The sequence below is a fragment of the Leptonychotes weddellii genome, chromosome 6, assembly GCF_054177405.1.
Source record: "Leptonychotes weddellii isolate Sample4059 chromosome 6, ASM5417740v2, whole genome shotgun sequence".
NCBI classification, from domain to species: Eukaryota; Metazoa; Chordata; class Mammalia; order Carnivora; family Phocidae; genus Leptonychotes; species Leptonychotes weddellii.
The window spans coordinates 91,099,500-91,120,244 of NC_138374.1; the positions used below are offsets into that span (position 1 = coordinate 91,099,500).

General features: G+C 46.3%; 2 protein-coding genes across 2 annotated transcripts in view; one reads left to right on the forward strand and one right to left on the reverse strand.

Annotated features, from left to right (window-relative positions):
• The window catches only part of ZBTB37 (zinc finger and BTB domain containing 37), a 48,234-nt gene extending 27,506 nt beyond the window's left edge, over positions 1 to 20,728 (forward strand). Inside the window, exon 5 of the mRNA XM_031029825.2 lies at positions 19,482 to 20,728. Within this exon, the coding sequence (XP_030885685.1) occupies positions 19,482 to 19,628 (147 nt within the window). The 3' untranslated portion in view covers positions 19,629 to 20,728. The remainder of the gene's footprint in view (positions 1 to 19,481) is intronic.
• SERPINC1 (serpin family C member 1) lies at positions 476 to 11,056 on the reverse strand. The gene is made up of 7 exons (XM_006733068.3): positions 10,896 to 11,056; positions 8,421 to 8,790; positions 7,911 to 8,126; positions 6,990 to 7,127; positions 4,865 to 5,255; positions 3,751 to 3,815; positions 476 to 733 (listed from the first exon to the last, which is right to left on the reverse strand). Exons 1-7 carry the CDS (start codon positions 10,934 to 10,936, stop codon positions 557 to 559), a joined length of 1,398 nt encoding a protein of 465 aa, XP_006733131.1. The 5' UTR covers positions 10,937 to 11,056; the 3' UTR covers positions 476 to 556.
• Positions 20,729 to 20,745: the final 17 nt, after the last annotated feature.

Genomic DNA, 20,745 nt, shown 5'->3' on the forward strand with positions numbered 1-20,745 from the left:
TTTTTTTTTTAGTATGATGGGAATATGGACATTTCAGGCTCTCGCTGTCCTTTCGACATGCCTACCATCCTACCATCTTTCAAGGTGCAGCAGTAACGTATTTCCCTCCATCACTTTCTTTTTTTTTTTTTTTTTTAAGATTTTATTTATTTCTTTATTTTAAGAGAGAGAGCATGTGCACAGCGAGCGTGGAGGTGGGGGAGCGGAGGGAGAGAGAGAAGCAGACTCTGCCAGGTGCAGAGCCCTGTGTGGGCCTCGGGGCTCGATCTCACGACCCTGAGATCATGAGCTGAGCTGAAAGCGAGAGTGGGAGGCTTAGCTGACTGAACCCAGCCAGGCGCCCCCCTCCTTCACTTTCCTGACCCAGGTGTGCTCACTGGTAGAGAACAATTGAAAGTGCTCGCTTGACCAAATGCCCACCAGCATCTCTATCCATTTCTCCTCCCCTTGTCTTCACTTCATGTGGCAAAATCCATTCATAACTGGGAGTAGTTGTGTTTATTTTTACTTCTGTCACAAACCAAAATAGGAAGAGGTACAAAAAATAAAGAACACTTCAGTGATCACAAGCGTTGGCCACTCTGCCCATGAAGATGATAGTGTTCAGAGCAACCTCCCTTATGAGAACGAGGAAGGGCCTGTTGGCCTTGAAGGTCACCCTGCTGGAGTTCAGCGAACGGCCTGCGATGCTGACGACAGTACTTGCTGCAGCTTCGCTGCCCTCCTCATTGACCTGCAGACCACAGAGGAGACACAACGGCTGCGTTACCTGCCCTGCGGTTCCTCGGAGGCGGGAGGTCACGCACAGACACAGCCCTTCCTCAGAATGCTGTCTTCTGGGGGCGGGGGGGGGAAGTACCCTCGGGTCAGGTGGCGTTCCCGCCAGAACGCGACTTTTACTCATTGTTTCAGCCGATGAATACTGAGGTGAGCACCTGTGTTCCTCCAAGCCTCGTGCCGCGTAAGAGCAAGGGTTCCATTCAGGTAACTCCTGAGCCAGGAATGCGCACGTTCAGCAGGCTGCCGCGTTTCCGGCCGGCCCCATCGTGCGGGATATGGCAGGAGGGTTACCTTGTACCAGATGCTAGAAGGGACTTTGACTCAAGATCAGAACTCTGTAGTTGAGATAGTTTCACTCTTGGGGCATCAAGATCCCAGATAGAACTACCCCAAGCAGCCACTCAGGACATTGCCTATGAAAAGACAAGAGTCCTCTGGCTGAATGAGGTGAGTATTTTTTGGAGTAATGGTCTGACACATTGGTATTTTAAATTGCTGATAAGCTGACCTGCCAGAGAGACACCTTCAGAAAATTTTGCTTGGGGACCCAGAATATCACCAAAACTCTGTCCCTGCCTCTTAATGAAAGCACTTCAGATCCCTGAGCTTTATAGAGCTGGTTGAAGATATTCTCTCCCTGTCACTCTTCTTCCCTGCCTCCTTACCATCCTATGCCCCCATCTCCCCGTGCTGTTTCATGGTCATTCTAGGACTGGATTTGTGAGCGGCCTGGAGCTGTTGCCAAGACCAGGATCATCTTATTCAAATCAGACACTGGCTTCTAATGGCTTCCCAAGAGATCTACAATCAGTTGGGGTCCTGTATATTGGGTTCCCAAGGTTTCCAAGGGGAACAACTTTGTTCCAAGAGCTTTGGAGAAACCTTGCACCATCGTTTAGTGGGCTAAGGGGGATAAAATGAATCCAAACCTCTGCTTCTTCCTAATGGGAACTCAAAGCCCTCAAGGGTGTCTGAGTTGACTTCTTCTATTTAGGGTCCTTAGAGGAGGATTTTTCAATCAGAGTTAAAACACTGAGGACATAGCTTCCCTCACCCTCTTCCTAAGTGTACTAATCTTCATAATCCATGTGGAAGAACGGGGTCAGTAGTGACTTTTGTACAACTTCCAAAACCACTAATTCAGTACTCCTGTCAAACCCCTAGGTCTGATCTCGATACCTTAAAGATACAGGCCTCTGCTCTTGCTGTTGTCCTGCAGGTCACGACATCTGTGGGCCTATGGATTATATCCCCACGTTGAGGATTTGCGCACCTCACTCATAGCCTTCCTGTCCACCCTAACTCCTGCTATCGTTGGATGCAGACAATTACCTATCTTGGTAGGAGGCCCAGTCAACACACTAACTCCCCTTCCTTTCACCTCATCAACCCCAATGAGCATTACCTTCACTCTACTTAAGCAAAACAGTCCCATGGCCATGCCTTGAACTTGCCATCTCTCAGAATTGTTCTACCTTTGAAATTATAATAATGACACTATGTTCTCAGACTGTAACCTTTTTTTTCAAGCTATTGCATCTCCTCACTCTCGTGACAATTATTCTGCTTTCCTTCTGCTCTTTGATCCCTCCGCTTCCCTCCTGATGACATTTTCTCACTGAGCTTGGACTCTGCCACTGTATTTACCAGCACCATGTTCTGAAACCTTTCTCCTTTGACCATAACCTTCTTTCTTTGTGGTTTCCTCAATCCCGTGACCGTCTCTAACAGCGGCCGTCCCCTTTTCCTCATAGCCCGGTTCCCCCAGAGGACAGTGCTTCCCGAACCTGGTTGTGGATTTAAATCTCCTGAGGAGCTTTGTAAATATGCTGATTCTCAGGCCCCATCCTGGATTCCCCAAGAGTCAAGCTCCTCACTGAACTAGTGCTACTGGTCCATAGTTCAGTATTTGAGAACCAGAATTCTGACAGGCTTTACATAGCTATTACTCTAGTAAAGGGTTCCACAGGCACCTGAGTTGGGGAAACACTAGGTTAAGCAATATATTTTTTTAAGTTTTTATTTTAATTCCAATCAGTTAACGTACAGTGTTATATTAGTTTCAGGTGCACAATATAGTGATTCAACAATTGCATGTATTACCTGGTGCTCATCATGGCAAGTGCCCTCCTTCATCCCCAACACCTATTTCACTCATCACCCTCCCCCACCTTCCCTCTGGCAGGTTAAGCAATATTGAACCAGTTTTTCCACTGTGGGGCTTCTTAGTGTGCATTGTTAATTTCCCAAGAAGAGGATACACATTTACTTGGCCACCAAACTTTGTTCTTTGCAGCGTAGAGTTCTAGTGCTTTAGAACACACTTTAGGACATGATCCACTCTCCTCAGCTCCTCTTCTTTACCCTCCATTTGCTCTTCAGCTGTCACAATCAGGCCTGTGCCCCCACTGTTCTAAATTCCTCAGGGAATGGTAACCTATGGCCGATTTTCAATCTTGTTACCAGATGCTTTCTGTTTCCTTAAAACTCCTCCCTGGGTTTCCATGAGTGCCCACTCTCCTGGTTCTCCTCCTTTGTTGGAATTATAATGACACTATGTTCTCAGACTATAACCCTTTTTTTCAAGCTATTGCATCTCCTCACTCTCGTGACAATTATTCTGCCTTCCTTCTGAAGCCTTTGTAGCCTTTGTTGACTTCTTTTCCTGTGTCACCCTCCCCCTACATATTTGACCTGCTTCAGGAGAAGTAGTGGGAGGGAGGGTGGAACAATGGGACCATGAGGGCTTCAGGGGAGGGCTGTCTTGGGGAGGCCTCATGGAGGAGGGGGCTATACACATCTGGGGTTTGAGGGACACTGGAAACATGCCTTTTTCCCCAGTTGTGTCCTGCTGTTCACATACCTGCTGGAAGACCATAGACCCAGCGGAGCAAGAAGTCCCTAGTTACAAATCACATGAGATATTGATATACTGGAAAAGGAAGTGACAGCAAAGGAAGGTGTACCCACCTCAAGAAAGGCCTTATGGAATGCCTGTGAGACATAGAGGTCGCTCCGGCCCTCTGCGATAATACCTAGAAGGAAGACCAGAGAAGTTTCTGTGAAATGGGAGAAAGTCAGCTTCAACCCACAAAAAGGAATTCAGTTTGAATTAAGAGGTCCTTTGGGGCTTTTTTTTTTTTTTTTTTTGGAAAAATAAAAACCCTGAACCCTCACCTAGTGATACTCCCTAAATAAATAAATGCATGTTTAAAAGAATAAAGTCCTTTAGGCTTTTTCAGCCTAACTCCTGTGAATGTAATCTCACGCTTCAGCTCTTGGAAGGGGGCAGGGGACTCTGTTCTTAAAGAAAAACTCACCCCACCTAGTAGGAATGTCTTTCTTTCCAGTCTGGCAACGTTTTCAAGAGAGAAGTTGGTTAGACCTAGTTTAATTTTTTTTTCAACTTTTATTTAATCTCTACACCCAATGTGGGGCTCAAACTCACGGCCCTGAGATCAAGAGCCACATGCTCTTCCATCTGAGCCAGCCAGGGGCCCCTGGTTAGATCTAGTTCATAGGCAGCCCATTAAAGGTAAATTCAATTACCTGACATTGTAAACTTCTTTTGTAAAAAGATATTTTAATGCATATTTTTAAAGAATGGTAGACTGTAGGAACCAAGACCGCAGAACACTTGCTGAAGTCTCACAGCTGGGGAAGGTTGGCCGCATCTGTTGTCCAAGTGACTTGAGGGAAAACTCATGAGCCCTTTGGAATATCAGGCTGTTCAACATCAGCTATGCCTATTGTGTGGGACCAAGATGTCCCCAGCTCTGAATCATATCTTTGCTTTGAATTCTGATGTCTTTTCAAGGTCTTCTCTACTTGGTCCCATCCCCCACACCAGTTACGGTCTCCAAGCATTCCAGTGCTAGCTGGGTTCCTGGACATCCAGGTGCAAAGTCCCCAGGATACAGAAGAGGAACCAGACCTTGGGAAGGAAGGGTCTCCCTGAGTTAGCAGTAGAACCCTTGCTCTACTCCTGACCCGTTGCTCTTTTCTACTCTTTCCCCAATTCTTTCACCTTTGCTCGGACCACCTTGGGAGGCCGAGGGAAGAGAAACGCCCTTCCTAGGCTAACCTGGGAGCCTGGACTTCTCAGGGTTGAACAGGTCCACAAGGCCCATGTCTTGCAGCTGCTCCTTCACACTGAAGCTGTCCTCGATGCGGAAGCGGGGCATGTGGACCACCAGCAGGGTCTCTGCCATCTCATCCAGCCATTCCTGCAGCATCTCTGGGGTGAGCTCCTGCTCCACCTTGGCCAGGCTCTTCTCAGGCTTGGGCAGGATGAGCACCATGGTGATGTCATCACCCTTGAAGGGCAGCTCGAGTACCTGGGTGCCTTCGGCCACTCGCCGATAGCGGAATTTGCCTTCCTGGTACATCATGGACACCAAACACGACTCCCCATCAGCCTTGTAGAACAGTTCCTTCCTTGTGTTCTCAAGACTGAACTTTGACTTCCACAGACCCTGGGGGTTGGCAGGGGTTGGGGGGGGGGAGACAGCAAGTGGGAGAATCACAGCGAGAAGACCAAAACCCTCCATAGGAGAATGCTGACGTGGGAAATAGTCACATTATTTTATCACCCTAATATGCAGGCAGAATTACTAGGAGAAAAGATTAGAGGCTATGCATGAAAAGGCTTACAGTGACTGTGGCAGAGCGATGGAATTATGAGTGGTTTTTTTCTGTGAACTTTTCTGTATTTCCCGGATTTTCAGCAGTGGCTGTTTATTTGCTTTATAACCAGAAAAATAAAAAACTAAAACCCAGAACAACTTACTGGCCTCTTCACAAGCATCTTTTTGAGTTTAAATCTAATTGTCTTTTGGCTTTCTGCCTCCCACCCGCCTCTTTCTCAAGGGCCATCCTCCAAAGGGCTGGGCTCCGCCCCTGATAAATGAAGGCCAGACACAGATAATAACCCAGGGGGTTGTCCCGGAGCCCTGCCCAGCAGAGGGTGAGTCCTGGCTAACTTCCTGCTCAAAAACAGAGGGACCCTGGGATACAAGACATCCCTTTGAAATTTCTGAGTTGTAACTACCATTCCTTGTCCTATTCTGGCTGGTTGATTTGGGGACAAGTCATTTAACTCTTGGAGTGGTGGGTCCTGGCCTGTAAAATGAGAGATGGCTAGTATTGGCGGGATGCTTACGGTGTGCCAGGCACTGCTCTAAGCATTTCCGCTGCACTCACTTCTTCAGGGGTCAAGGGGCAGGAAACCCGTGAGGGAGGTGCATCATTATTCCCATTTTAGAGATGCACAGAAAGGTCTCCGGTAACTCACCTGAGTTCACACAGCAGAAATGGAAGAGGCAGGACTTAAGCTAAGTAATCTGTCTGAGAGGCCCAAGGTCTCGTTGACGATCTTATGAGAATAAAGAGGGCTAATAAACAGCAAGGTGTTCTGTAAACCTTAAAGGGCAATACATATTGGGTAACTACAACCTTCTCCACGCTGGGGGAGAGGGAAACCCCAAGAGACAGAGTGGCTGGCAACAGCAGGGACTGGCTGAACTCCTGGGCTCCGTGCGGGGTGAGAGGGCATGTGGAACACGACCCACGATGGGCAAATGTGCCCCAGGTCCCCCCGTCTTAAACCTGTGGCCCTCCTGAGGATCAATGGTCTGTTTATTCCCAGTACGCTCCCCCTCAGTCTCCTTCCCACATGTCTCAATTTGGAGCAGCCTTTAGAACTCTCGACTCTGAGAAAGACAAAGCCATCCACACAAATCACAGGACTCTGCAAAATTTGGGGTGAGCCTGGCACCAGGGGGTTCAGAAGCCTCGGGCAAGGGGAACTTTGAATCACTATTGAAGCTGCTCCAGGTGATGGAGAAAATCTCATCACCGAGGACTGTCAGTAGAGTCTATCATGTTGTTCCAGATTTCAAAATGGAGTTAACTGGATAGCAAAAATGGTCACACATGTATGAGAGTTCATCCCCACACATACTTTGCTAAATTTGTGAGTGCGTACACTCTTCCTTGGGCCCAGAGGCACGGCCAGGCCCCCCTAGACTTCAGGCCAGCAGCCGTGGCCCTAGACATGGTTCTAGACTCTCAATAAATTTGTATTTCTGCCCAGGCCATGCATGGACCGTTTCTCAGAGAGGACCTATCTAATGCCTAATGGTGTGAAAGCAGGTGAGCTGGAGGACAAGAGGAAGTCCTCTGGGTCTCTCCAGGGCCATTTTGAGTACCTTGAAGTAAATGGTGTTGACCAGCACCAGGACCGTGAGCTCGTTGATGGCATCCTGTGGCACGACATTAGTGATACGCCCTTCAGTCTTATTGGATACCCATTTGTTGATGAACATTCTGGACTGCTCTGCATTTTCCTGAGGAGAATAGGAAACAAACCTACCCACCTGTGCTTTCAGTGGGCTTCTCCACTTCCCCACACAACATTTCATTTTATTCATCAGCCCTTTGCCCTTTCACACCATTTCCCACTCTAACCCAGATTGGGGAGAACTTACATATCTAGTATAATGCCATGAATCTTCCAGATGGTTAGTAAATATTAATAGAAGAAAGAGAAACAGAAATAAAGGAACAGAAAAGAGGAAAATAGTCAGGGAAAAAGAAAACAAAATGTTATTTTTTCTGACATATCCAGAAGCTAGTGAGTTATGCAGGGGTGAGGGGCAGGAAGGATGCCTATGTGGCCAAAAAAAATAAAAATAAAAAAGGAGAAATGCTGATTGAATAAAGCCAATAGACTTCTCAGAAAACTTACTAGGCTCAGGTGTTTCATGAATCTCCAAGAGGAGAATATGACACACACCATACGCCAATTTTATTTGATCCTGGTAATTTTTAAAAATTAAATAAGGTGTCTTGTAGGATTGGCATCTTGGTGGATAACATGAAGAATTTATTATTTATGCAACTTTTTCAGAGAAGCCACCACAATCTAAGCCATAGATATTATTGATTTCTCAGGTTTCAAGCAAGTCCAGGGGTGCTGACTTCTAGTCACTCCCCACCCCCAACCTGCCTTCAACTAGCATAGCTCATAGCCCATAGTTCATTTGGATCCTGGATCCTGCTTCTCTACCTTCTCAACCTCCGAGGGGAAACGAAGAACTCTGAGGTCGGGGACGACATCTGCAACTCACCTTGAAGTCCAGGGGCTGGAGCTTGGCTCCGTACACCACCTCACTGATGTCCTGATAGGTCTCATTGAAGGTAAGGGATTTGTCTCCAAAAAGGCGGTTGGCTGATACCAACTCAGAGGACTTGTTGGCTTTTCGATAGAGTCGGCAGTTCAGTTTGGCAAAGAAAAAGTGCACCTGATCAGACGTCTTCTCGGAGATGGTATCAAACTTAAAAACCTGTGGAAGCCAAAAGAAAATGGTGGAGGAGCTTGGCTAACGCGGTGGGGTCAGTCCCTGACCAGCAGCCACCCCACGTATGAGCTCCTTCAAGAGCAGCACCCAGCACAGCATAAATACTCAGCTCATGTCTTCTAAATGAATACATGGGTAAAAGGAGAATAAAGGGTAGGAAGGAGAAAGGGGAAAAGCACAAAGAGACTGGGATACCACCTAACGTCTCTACTGGGCTCTAGACCACACGTTTCCTTGGGGTCCAGTAAGGAGGCTAGGCAGGAAGGTTCCCGACTGTACCTCCATCAGCTGCTTGAGGGTGTTGTCACAGGCCCCCAGCTTGGTCATAGCAAAAGCTGTGGAGATACTCAGGGGCGATAGGAAAATATTATCGTTGTCATTCTTGGAGTCCGCCAGGTGCTGATAGAAGGCGGTGGCGAAGCGCGTATTGGCTCTGGACAGTTCCCAGACTCGCCGGTTGGTGGCCTCGGGGATCTTCTGCTCCTCGCCCTCATCCTCGACTGCCTTCTTCTCTGCAGACCGGTAAATGCACATGGGATTCACCGGAATGTCCCGAGGCTTGGCTGCGCAGATGTCCTCCACGGGGCTCCAGCGACAGGTCACACAGCCCCAGAGGCCAATGAGCACCAAGGACAGAAGACATGCCCTCCTATAGGGGAACAGAAAGCTGAGTTAAGCTTGGCTGGGAGAACCCCAATCCCCGCTGCCCATCACAGACTTGCCCCAGTCAAACACCGGATTCCAGCCCAGCTGGTGTGGCCGGGAGGCGGGCCCAAACCCTCACAAAGTACAAGGGCCCAGGACAAGTCCCGTCGTGGATCTCTCCACTTGCCTGGACATAGTCAGGTTGAAATTAAAATCAACCATTGCAGCAGCTGATGGTTATAAAGCATCGCGGGCCCAAGGCTGGAAGAAATAAAGAACGCACAGCTTCCGGCTGGCGAGATGAGACACCCACGCATGATATACAGGCAGGGAACCCGAGCGCCCAGCGCAGACCTGGGGCACTAGTAGGAGCCCTTTACAGAAGCTGTTTAGGAACGGCCTCCTGGATGTGAAAGGGTTGGAGATTTGGGTTGATGCAGCAGAGATTTCAGTAATACAACAGGGGTAAGAAGGGGTGAACGGGATGATGCCTGGGTGGCTCAGTCGGTTAAGTGGCTGCCTTCGGCTCAGGTCATGATCCCAGGGTCCTGGGATCGAGTCCCGCATCGGGCTCCCTGCTCAGCGGGGAGCCTGCTTTTCCCTCTGCCTGCCGCTCTCCCTGCTTGTGCTCTGTCTCTCTCTGACAAATAAATAAGTAAAATCTTAAAAAAAAAAAAAAAGGGGGGGGTGAACAGGGCGAAGCCTCCGCAGGCCTCCAGCTCCAGCCCGGCCCCGCCCTCCGAGCGGGGGCCAGATAATTCCACCTGGACGGCCTGAAGCTTCCTTAGGGAAATACGACCAGATTGTCCTTATAAGTCTCCCCCACCCACTGCTTCTCCTCCTCCATCCTCCAGCTCAGCAAATGGGAGCCTCCTGCCGGCTGACATCCAAGCCAGAAACCGGGAGTCCCCCCCCATTCCTCCCTTTCACCCTGTCTTCAGACCCTGGATTCAAAGAGCTCTGTGTCCTGCTCTCTCACAGCCTTAGGCCTTCATCATTTCTCTGCCTGCAAATTTTAATGCTTCCAACACGGGTTCACTAAAAGCCAATGAAATTAATCTTACTTTTTAAAAAAATGAGATCATGCTACTGGCAAATTAGGAGAACTGGAACAGTCAGGCCCACCAGGAGAAAAGCTTGTAATATTTTTGTACAAAGACAGGGTGGCCCGGGAGCTTCCTTTGGCTGACTTGGGAGTCCGTGTGGGTATGGAGTCTTCTCAGTCGTCCCCTGGCAGAAAAAGATACGCACACAGGGTGGAAAGGACTCGCGGAGGTGGTCTGCAGCTGAGTGTTGGGCTGGCTGGAAGCTGGGGCAGCTGAGGGGTACTTGGCTCCTTGTGTGAGGGAAGGCCGGCTCTGCAGCCCTTTAAGAACAGAGGCACAGAGTGGGGAGAAGCAGAGACCCTCAGGGAGATATAGAAGGCAGGGTGAAGAAGCGGAGGGAGAACCTTGCCGTTCATCTCCCCATCTTGCTTGCCTTTGGTTTCCCTTTTTGTTCCTCAGCTACGTTGGGAAATCCGAGTGGACGCTGAGGGGGATCCGGGAGCGTTGTTCGTGGGGGGAAGGAAAACCAAGGTGGAGGTGCCACAGCCTTGCCTGTAGCCTCCCAAAACGACCCAGGTCAAGAAGGGAATGTGTGTGGTGTCGAGGGAGGAGGGGGCCTGACTGTGAGGAAAGGGAACAGGGTTGCTGTCCTTCAGTCAAAGGTCACTGAGCTCTTGGAGTGGGGGCAACTGAGTGGAAAGAGAAGCAAAAAGGGAGTTAGGAGATCCTCACAGTTAAATTTTCCCTCTTTTCAGCTGTCTGGCAGGCCTGGGAACCCGCGCTGGAGTCTCCTGGGCTGCTGTGAGGGCTGGCGCTTACACAGCACCTCTGGGGAGGAGAAGATACCCCCTTTGTTTCTTGGGCTAAGAACCCAAGGTGTGGCTTACCCCAAGAGGGGGTGGGAGGGAGGGCACTTGGAATGACGTCTTCCAAACACATTTTTACTGTTACTACCAGGGAGAGGGCCTGGTTTTTTCCAAGGTTTTGAAGCCATCCTCAGGAGAACTTCGAAGGTCAAAAAACCCAATGAGGGCATGCAAAAGAGAAAACTTGCCTCTCTTACCTTTTTCCAGCAGCTACAGTTCCTATCCCACTGGAAAACATGGTTGCTAATCTTCCACAGGGCCGTGCAGAGAGTGGAGATACTGTGTTCTGAGGCAATCGCTCTGAAAACTGGTTCTTTCCTCTGAATCTGACTAAGGTTCCAAAAGCTAAAGTGGGGGAGGGAGCTGGTGACGAGGGGAAGACTGAGGTCAAAGGCTGATGACCAGCTTCCAGGGTTAAGCAAAGTGTAGAGCCCAGTGTTGTTTAATTAGTAGAGAAGTTTTAAAGTTCAGTCAGGTCGGGGGAAGGCAAGGCCCACCTCTCTTAGCCATATTCCCTCACTCTCTTCTTTATCTTTATAGAAGAGGAAAAGGAGGACATGTTCTCAAAGTCAAACTTGGTCAGAAAATGCCTGAGAACTTTGTCTTAAGGATTTTTTTTTCTTGGTTAACCAAGCCAGGAGGTAGAAAATAGGTGAATATAACTAGCCAAGTTGAATGTCCAGAAATTTCTAGCTTTCTTGCTCAGTGCAATATGCTCTTTCACAGCTTTCTTTCGGGAGAGAGAGTCCATAATATCTAGTCAGAGGGGAGAGTATTCCTAAACAAGTACTGCCTTCAGGCTTCTAAGGGCCAACATGTCCACGACCCAGACAAGGACACACAAGGGAGAAATTGATCCACTGGGGGAGCAGGAAAGAAAGTATGGGGTAGGTAAAAAACATACATGCTAATTCTGAAATATTTATTTTCATTTTTTTAAAGACTTTATTTATTTATTTGATAAAGAGAGAGAGCACAAGCAGGGGGAGAGGCAGAGGGAGAGGGAGAAGCAGGCTCCCCACTGAGCAGGGAGCCCGATGTGGGGCTCGATCCCAGGAACCTGAGATCATGACCTGAGCTGAAGGCAGACACTTAACGACTGAGCCACCCAGGCGCCCCTGAAATATATTTTTTTAAGATTTTATTTATTTATTTGACAGACAGAGAAAGAGACAGTGAGAGAGGAACAGAAGCAGGGGGAGTGGGAGAGGGAGAACCAGGCTTCCTGCCAAGCAGGGAGCCCAATGCGGGGCTGGAACCCAGGACCCTGGGATCATAACCTGAGCCGAAGGCAGACGCTTAACTGACTGAGCCACCCAGGCACCCCAAGACTTTATTTTTAAGTAATCTCAACATTCAACCCCAAACTCACAACCCTGAGATCAAGACTCACGGTCTACTGACTGAGCCAGCCAGGTGCCCTTGAGATACTTCTTTAAAAGCAAAGAAACCAAATCCTGTCTCTTGGTGTATATTGTTATTTTTACTTCTAGTTATTGGGGAGATTAAATGACTTCAAACTAAAGGAGATAAAGGGTAGGTTTATTTATATTTTCCTCTTCCTAAATAGCCAAAGACAGTATCATAAGGATTGCTGCAACAGTATTCACAGGACAAGTATGCCTCCTTCTGTGTGACTGAAGATTCTTTGAAAGTGGTACACTCACAGGTATAATGCATATATTATATATATATATTATTTTCTGTACTCTTTGGGAGTAAGTTGCAGATATAATATCCCTTTATCCCTAAATAGTGTGAAGTTCCTAAAAACAAGGACATGACTTTACATGTCCACGATACAGTGATCAAAGTAAGGAAAACCGACAACGATACAGGACTATATTCAAATCTAGAAACTGGGGGCGCCTGGGTGGCTCAGATGGTTAAGCGTCTGCCTTCAGCTCAGGTCATGATCTCAGGGTCCTGGGATCGAGCCCCACATCGGGCTCTCTGCTCGGCAGGGAGCCTGCTTCTCCCTCTCCCTCTACTGTTCCCCCTGCTTGTTCTTGCTCTCTCTGTAAAATAAATAAAACCTTAAAAAAAAAAATCTAGAAACTGTATTCTAAGTTTGCCAATTGTCCCACTAATGTTCTTTTTTTTTTTTTTTAAAGATTTTATTTATTTATTTGAGAGCGAGAATGAGAGAGAGAGAGAGAGCATGAGAGGGGGAGGGTCAGAGGGAGAAGCAGACTCCCTGCCGAGCAGGGAACCCAATGCAGGACTCGATCCCAGGACTCCAGGATCATGACCTGAGCCGAAGGCAGTCGCTTAACCAACTGAGCCACCCAGGCGCCCCCCACTAATGTTCTTTATAGCAGCGGTTCTCAAATTTTTTGCCCTCAGGATCCCTTTGTAATCTTGCTAAATAATATCTAAGTATTATTAAAAATGGTATATTAAAAGTTTGACTTCATGCATACATGAAGGAGTCCCGGGGACTTCCTGGGGCTCCTGGACCACACTTTGGGAAACATTGATTTAGTGCCCCCTCCTGCTTTTTTTTTTCCTTTTCTAGGATCACACATTGCATTTAATTGTCATGTCTCCCTCTCTCTCTCTCTTTTTGTTTACAGTCCAGAGGTCTTTTATATTTCCTACACCTATCATGCCATGAGTTCATAGGGAATGGGTTTCATCAGCGCAGGCTCCTTTCAGTTGGTTCTCACGTGTGCTTCTTTGGATGAGGCAGGCTGGTGCTTCAGTTGAACCCAAGTATCTCTTTCTGGCTTCTTTTTCTGATGATTTTCCTTCACACGCCTTACGAAGCTATCTTGGCTCTTTAGAATGCTTAATATGCTCAACATGCACATTAATTCTCTTGGCAAGAATCTTGCCCTTAACTTGTCTACAGTAATGCCAACAGCATCCTGGGTAACACTGTTGACTTTTCCAGTTTTGTCATGTTAATACTCATGGGGCATTCCTTTTAGGACAGTGCCCGTCTCCTTGATGTCTACAATATCATCTTTCTTGTGGATTTGTATGTATGTGGCCAAAGGAACAACCCCATGTTTCCTAAAAGGCCTACAGAACCTACAGCGGGTGACTCTCCTCTTTCCCTTTGCGTTGGTCCTTTTGGCAAATTACTGGAAGATGGTGGATCTAGCCGAAAGGGTGTCATGTCTCTAGTGTCTTCTGGTTTGAAAAAGTTGCTCTCTTTTGTCATCTTTTTACGAGTATAAGGCAGTTATTTTTTTTCCTTTTCTTTTTTTTCCAAGTAAGCTCCATGCCCAATACAGGGCTTGAACTCACGATCCTGAGATCAAGAGTCGCATGCTCCATTGACTAAGCCAGCCAGCACCCCCAAGCCAGTTATTTTTGAAGAATGCCTCTCAATTTGAGTATGTCTAAGGCTTCCTCAGGATTAGATTCAAGTTATACTTCTTAGGGGGCAAGCATACTACAGAAGTAATATCGTGTCCTTCCCAGTGCATCATATCAGGAGACACATGATGTCAATTTGTTCCATTACTGGTGTGATGTTAATAACTTTGATCACTTGGTTAAGATGGTGTCTGCCAAGTTTTTTTTCTCTGCTGTAAAATGTGCAATTTTCTTTTTTATTAAATAAATATCTTGTGGGCAGATACCTTTAGAGTATGTAAATACATTGTTTTTCATCAAACTTTCACCTGCTAATTTTTCCATCCCTCAATGATTCCTTTGCAAGACTTTTTTTTTTTTTCTTTTTTTTTTAAAGATTTTATTTATTTGACAGAGAGAGAGAGAGAAGAGCAGGGGGAGAGGGAGAAACACGCCCTCCGCAGAGCAGAGAGCCTGATACGGGACTCGATCCCAGGACCCTGAGATCATGACCTGAGCCGAAGGCAGACGCTTAACCGACTGAGCCACCCAGGCATCCCTTTGCAAGACTTTTTAAGCGCTGTACTTTCCCAGTTATTTCTCAGCTGAGTCCTTAAAAAGGATTATCACTAAAAATTATTGGAATTAAAAGAGATTAACTAAGATAGCACACTCTCTTGCTGGGCTGTGAGGAAATAGGCCCTTTTACCCATTGTTAATGGGAGGGCAGAATGCTGTAACCGTTTGAAGGGAAATTTGACAATACCAAACATTGCAAATAAATTTAGCCTTTGAGCTGGAAATTCCACTTCAAGAAATGTATCCTACAGATATATCTGTATGGGTGTCAATGAGATTACTAATTGTAACCTGATTTGTAGTAATAGCAAAAGATTACAAACAATTTCCATCTATAAGGGACTAGTTAAATAAATCAAGGTACATTCCCACTGGAAGACTATGCCACTGTCAAAAAGAATGAGGATCCTTTCTCTGAACTGATATGGAAAATCTCCAAGATAACTAAATAGGGAAAAAAGTGAGCTGCAGATCAGTGTTTAGTATGTTACCTTTTGTATCACAAAGTGGAGATGATAGGGGTGAGGAGTGGACAGACAAGAGAGGAAGCAAGACTTGTCAATATGTACCTTCTTATCTAGTGTTCTATTTTTTTTTTCTTTTTTAGAGAGAGAGCATACACATAAGCAGGGGTGTGGGGAGGGGCACAGGGAGAGGGAGAGAGCAAATCTTAAGCAGGTTCCACACCCAGCACAGAACCCACATGGGCCTCTATCTCACAACCTTGAGATCATGATCTGAGCGGAAATCAAGGGTCAGATGCTTAACTGACTGAGCTACCCAGGTGCCCCTAATGTTCTACTTTTTAACATGCCCAAGTATCACTTATTCAAACAGGTCTTGACTTTGTGAGCAATAAAGGTGTCAGTGTTGTATTCCACTAAGGCTTGGGGAGAGAGAAGTACCAGGGCATGATGAAGGTGGCACCAAAGAGGATCTGAAGCAGGCTGAGCCCCTGGCTAGCAACAAAGGAGAAAAGGAGAGGGAGACAAGCCCAGTTCGGTGTCTGCAGGTGGAACAGAGATGTTTAGGCATGCTCTGCCTGGCAAAATAATTTCTAATGGCTGTAGAATATTTCATGGTCTATAATTTAACCATTACTTTACATTAGCTTAGGTCAAATTGTTTACATCTTTGAATACGATCACTATAATAGGTGCCACTTTAGAACACTTCCTATATGTTAGGATCTATGCTAAGGGCTTCACAGGCATTAGCTTATGTAATTCTTCTGTCAGCTCTACAGGTTAGATATTCTTATGCCCAGTTTACAGATGAGAAAACTGCTATTCACAAGTTAGGAATGTGCCCCAAATTACAAAGCTAGCAAAGCTGAGATTCAGACCCTTTGTGCCTGTCTCACAGGTTTTGTGCTACTATAGGATAGCTATGAAGAAAATGTTGTCTCCCCAAGTTAAAATTCAGTGTCCAGTTGTTTTTCTTGCTTTTCTATGTCATCACCTGGTGGTTCTCCTCTGAATATACTCTATCAAGTTTGTCCACGATTCCCTCCAAATCCAGGGCCCCGGGGCCCAGAAATGAACCCAAGGACTGCCACCTTTTTTGGTTACACATATTTTATTAGAAAGCATTCGTCTCTGATGCACACTCCAAATGAGATTTTCAGTTGGTTTTTGGGATTCTTTAATACCAGCCTAGTCTCTGGGTCTCATACACCCCCCCTTGCCTTTGCACTGTCTAGCTTTTCATGATCCCAAATCCCTTTCCTCTTAGTTCATCTCAGACTGGTTTGATGAGGAAAGGGAAAAAGAGCTTATATGCTGGGCAAGCTAAGCTGGGTCTCCCCTCCCACCTCCAACCCACTCATCCACAATATTCTATAGTGTTTTAACAATGGTCTGTATTTAAATATATAAAAGTATATTTAAATCGAATTTTCCATGGTAATGTCTGACCATTTCTGGAATTGGGGGCAGACTCTATTTTTCTCTGAGTGGAAACAAGGTTGGAAGGAAACAGGGGTCCTCTGTGCTCTGCTGTTAGGGGTAGGTTTGGGGGGCCACAGAGAAGAAAGAATATAGCATTCAGTCACCTCTTTTTTTAAATTATTTATTGGTTTAAAATTTGAGAGAGAGCATGTGTACGCAAATTGGGGGGGGGGGTGGAGGGAGAGGGAGAGAAGCAGACTCCCCGCAGGGTGTGGAGTCTGATGCGGGGCTCGATCCCAGGAACTCGAGATCAAGAGCTGAGCTGAAATCAAGTCAGATGCTTAACCCAACTGAGCCACCCAGGCGCCCCACCCTCTCTTTTAAAAAATATTTCCTTCAAGTTGAGTAATAAAGTTAAAAAATTCCTCTTTCCCTACTCGGCCTCTAGTCTCAGTAGCAGCTCCTGAGCAGGTAATTCAGCTGATCCTTACTCTTCATTCCCTCATGTCCTGGCCTGTTCCATTCTTTTCTTTGGCACCAAGAAGAAGACCTTGGCGGAGTACAAACAGTAGAGCTGAGCTCCTGCTGCTGGTTACTGAGTAACTCAAAGCCTAACTCTTCATGGAAATTTGGCAAAATATCTGGCACAAAAACCAGAGCCATCTCCAGCTCTCCTGGGTTTCTAGTTTACTAGGTAGTTATGCTATTTTAATTGAGGTGAAATAAAGTTTATCAAAATAATCCTGCATTATTACTTGGCAGCTTTTAGGTAAGATTCTCAAAGCATCTCACTGGAATTTGTTCAAATTCTCACACAGGTTAGAAAGTCCAGCTTTAGTTTCAGGGACACCAAATCAAAGCCACAAATATTTATTGAACATGCCCAGTGCACATGGCTTTCCATGTACCAGGTACTCAATAAATATTTGTGTTTGAAGAAACCCAGGTTTGGAGTAGTTTTGCCGACTTATTAACAGAAAAATACTTTAAATTCCTCCTAAATGGAAAGTTGAGATTATTAAAAATGCTTACTTGTCCAGAGGGACTGACACCTTGTATGAACAGAAGTACTGGGCGAGGGTATTCTCGGGAGGTTGAGCAGGAGAACGTTGCATGGAGTCAAAGCTTGCTGTCCTACTTTAGTCCAGGAAGTTGTAGGTGGTTAAAGAGACAACGAGAAGGGGAGAAGACAGAGAGCAGAGGCAGAGGCACGGGGGGAGAGTTATCTGGAGAAAGAGGGGATGGCTTGGACAAACCCAGAAGCAACAGGAAACTAGTGAAGCCAAGGCCGAGGGTGTGTGTTTGGTGAGTACGGGTCAACCACGTGACTGGTGTCTCTCACCCACCGCCGCTGAGGGAGGGCTGCTTTAGCAAATCTGTCCAAATCCATTTGAGGGGGGAGGTAGAAAGGAGGATCTAGGAATGAATGTGGCCTGGTAGCTTTTATCCCGTCAGGACACAGGGTTGGTTTCGGGCCCTTTCCAGATGGCCAGGGCTGAAAACCAACAGACGCTGCTTGGGAATAGGTTGTTCCAACTTTGAACAGAAACGAGCTTCAGGTATCACATTTTGTTCGCTTACCGAAGGTCAGCTACGCAGGGAATGGTGCTGAAGGCAAAACCCTCAAGCTGCTCAGTGAGAGAAATGGGCCGGCCCACTCTGCAGAGGCAGCCTGGGTCTTGCCCAAGGTCCAGGATTCCTAGGTCGGGTCAGTTTCCCTAGCTTGTCAGGATAACAAAAGGCCCAATCAGTTAGATGAGAAGGACAAGCTTAGGGACTGAGGAAAATCAGAGGGCCCCGTAGTTTAGATCGTAATAGCCTGAACTTTTTAGACTTGAGGAAGATGATAAGCTGAGGTGACTGTAGGTTTTCCTTGAAACTGAGTATTTTCAAAAGAGCTTCGATATTGCAAAGGTCATTTTTTCCCTTTAACCTGATGATTTAGTAATAGACCGAGTGCTTGGTGAAGGGGACCATGGGAAGCAGCTGACTTTGGTGGCACCTGTTTGGGTGGTTAGTAATGCCAATCATGCTTGTACCGTCTGTTGTCAAGTTGTGGCCCCGTTACACACAGTCTTGGACATTCTTCCCTCCTCTTCACTCCCACTCTTCCGCTGGCCAGCCCTCATTATTGCTTGGATGTCTACTGCAACAGATTCATAACTGGGTTTTCCGCCTCAGACCCTATTCCACTTCAAGTTACGATAATCACATCTCACTCTGGCTTAAAATCTTTACTGATTTTAACTGCTAAAAGATAAAAGTCAAACGACTCAGAACTGTACACAAAGCTTTCCAAGGCCTGGCCTCCAAACTTTTCTAGCTGTCCTCAACTCCTTGAAGTTCATTACAAAGCGACATTCTTTCATGATTGTGTATGCGCTCCCAGGCTTGGAGTGTCTACTCTCCACCTTGATCATCTTATAAACCCTTTCATACCTTTATGAATCAACTCTTCAGAAGTAAAAACCTCCCTGAATCACCTTGCTTCCCCAGCTCTATGCATTTTCCTTGAAGTAGTCTCCAGGTAATGCTGCGTCTTGCATCTCATTCAATTCATAAAAGTCTGATGATGGCAGAAACTGGATCTTTCTGCTTCTCCAATTGCTTTACTACTCACAAGGGTGGCCTTTGGCCAAACAGGACGGGCATCAGCTGGGAGCATGTTAGATAATCCCAGGCCCCCCCCCCCCAGGCCTGCTGCAACAGTAAACGCACTTTAACAAGAGCACCAGGTGGGCACCAGAAGCTCTCCAGTAAATGTGAATAGAGAGGCACCAATCAGATCCCTTCACTGCCAGCTTGCAACCTTCCCTTGTATTCCCTTTACTTCCAGAATAAAATCCAAATCCTTTAGCATCACCTGCAGGCCTCTGTGATCCAGCTCTGCCTCATCTCTTGCCACAGTCTCATTCCCTCTACTCTTGCCTCAACCGCTGTTTCTGTAACACAGATTCTTCTTTCCCAAGAATCATATTCCATAGAAACATATTCTATTTTCTCTAACAGTCTCGTCTCCAACGTTACCTGCCATCCTGTCCATTCTTCAAGTGCCACCTTCGTTGCAACTTCCTCGGGAAAGCCATTGCTGCTCAGCCAAGCAAGGTGAAGTCTTCTTTGTGTACATTCTCACGGCTCCTGGCTGTTCTCTTTTGAAGACAATTGTGGCTGCATAATTTTTTGGTAATTCTATTGTGTTTTGTTGATGATTGTTACCTATTTTTTTAACTTTTTTTTTTAAGATTTTGAGAGAGACAGAGATAGCGAGACAGCACGAGTGGGGTGGGAGAGGGAGAAGCAGGCTCCCTACAGGGAGCCCGATGAGGGGCTCGATCCCAGGACCCCACAACCACGACCTGAGCCGAGGGCAGACACCCAACTGACTGAGCCACCCAGGTGCCCGTTACCTATTTTAAAACTGTATTCATGTCAATTTCCATAACTGGAGCCTAAGCTCCTTGAAGATAAAGACTGTATTCTCTTTATCTTCTACAGTGTGGTACATATGATTAAGGACTCAATAATTCAGTAAATACCAAAGTGGGTGTTCAGTGAGTAGTTGAAAGCTCACTTTTGATTTGCAAGGTGTCCCAAATAAGGGTGGCAACCATTAACTAAACAGGCCACCAATGTTGGAAAGTGGAGGGGATTTATTAGTTGATCATTGCAGATTAGCTGGTTACTGGGAATGAAATGCTAATATACACAAAAAACAAACTCACATTAATCTATGTGAGTCTGAGTGTAAAGGTCAGAAACTACCCTACTGCTTGTGAGCAGGGTAGGCCTAGGATGGTGGTAAAGATGGCACGCTGGTTTTGGAATCCTCACTCTAGACTTTCTAACATTCAAGAGTGGTTGCAGTAGTTACCATCCTTCAGACCCTCTGACCTTTTACTCTGGTTCCTTCCCTTGAGGTCAGGTAAGGATACCAAACAAAGACACCTAATTGCTAATTGTTGGTAGGAGGTAAAATAACCTTCACTGTTTATTGCATTACTTTTCTGTAAAAATAAAGGAAATGCTAGCCATTGTCAGCTCTATGTCTCTTAAAAATATAGACATTTACTTATGTAAACATGTTGCTATTATTACACTGAACAGAAAGGTCATTCCTTGGTCTTACCTAGTACTCAATTTCCCTAATTATTTCAAAAATGTTTTTGCACATTTGATTCATTGGAATCAGGATCCAAATAAACTCCACATGTTACATTTGTTTTTTTCTCTTAACTTTCTTCTGAATCTAGAGCAGTGCCTTCCTCTCCCCTTT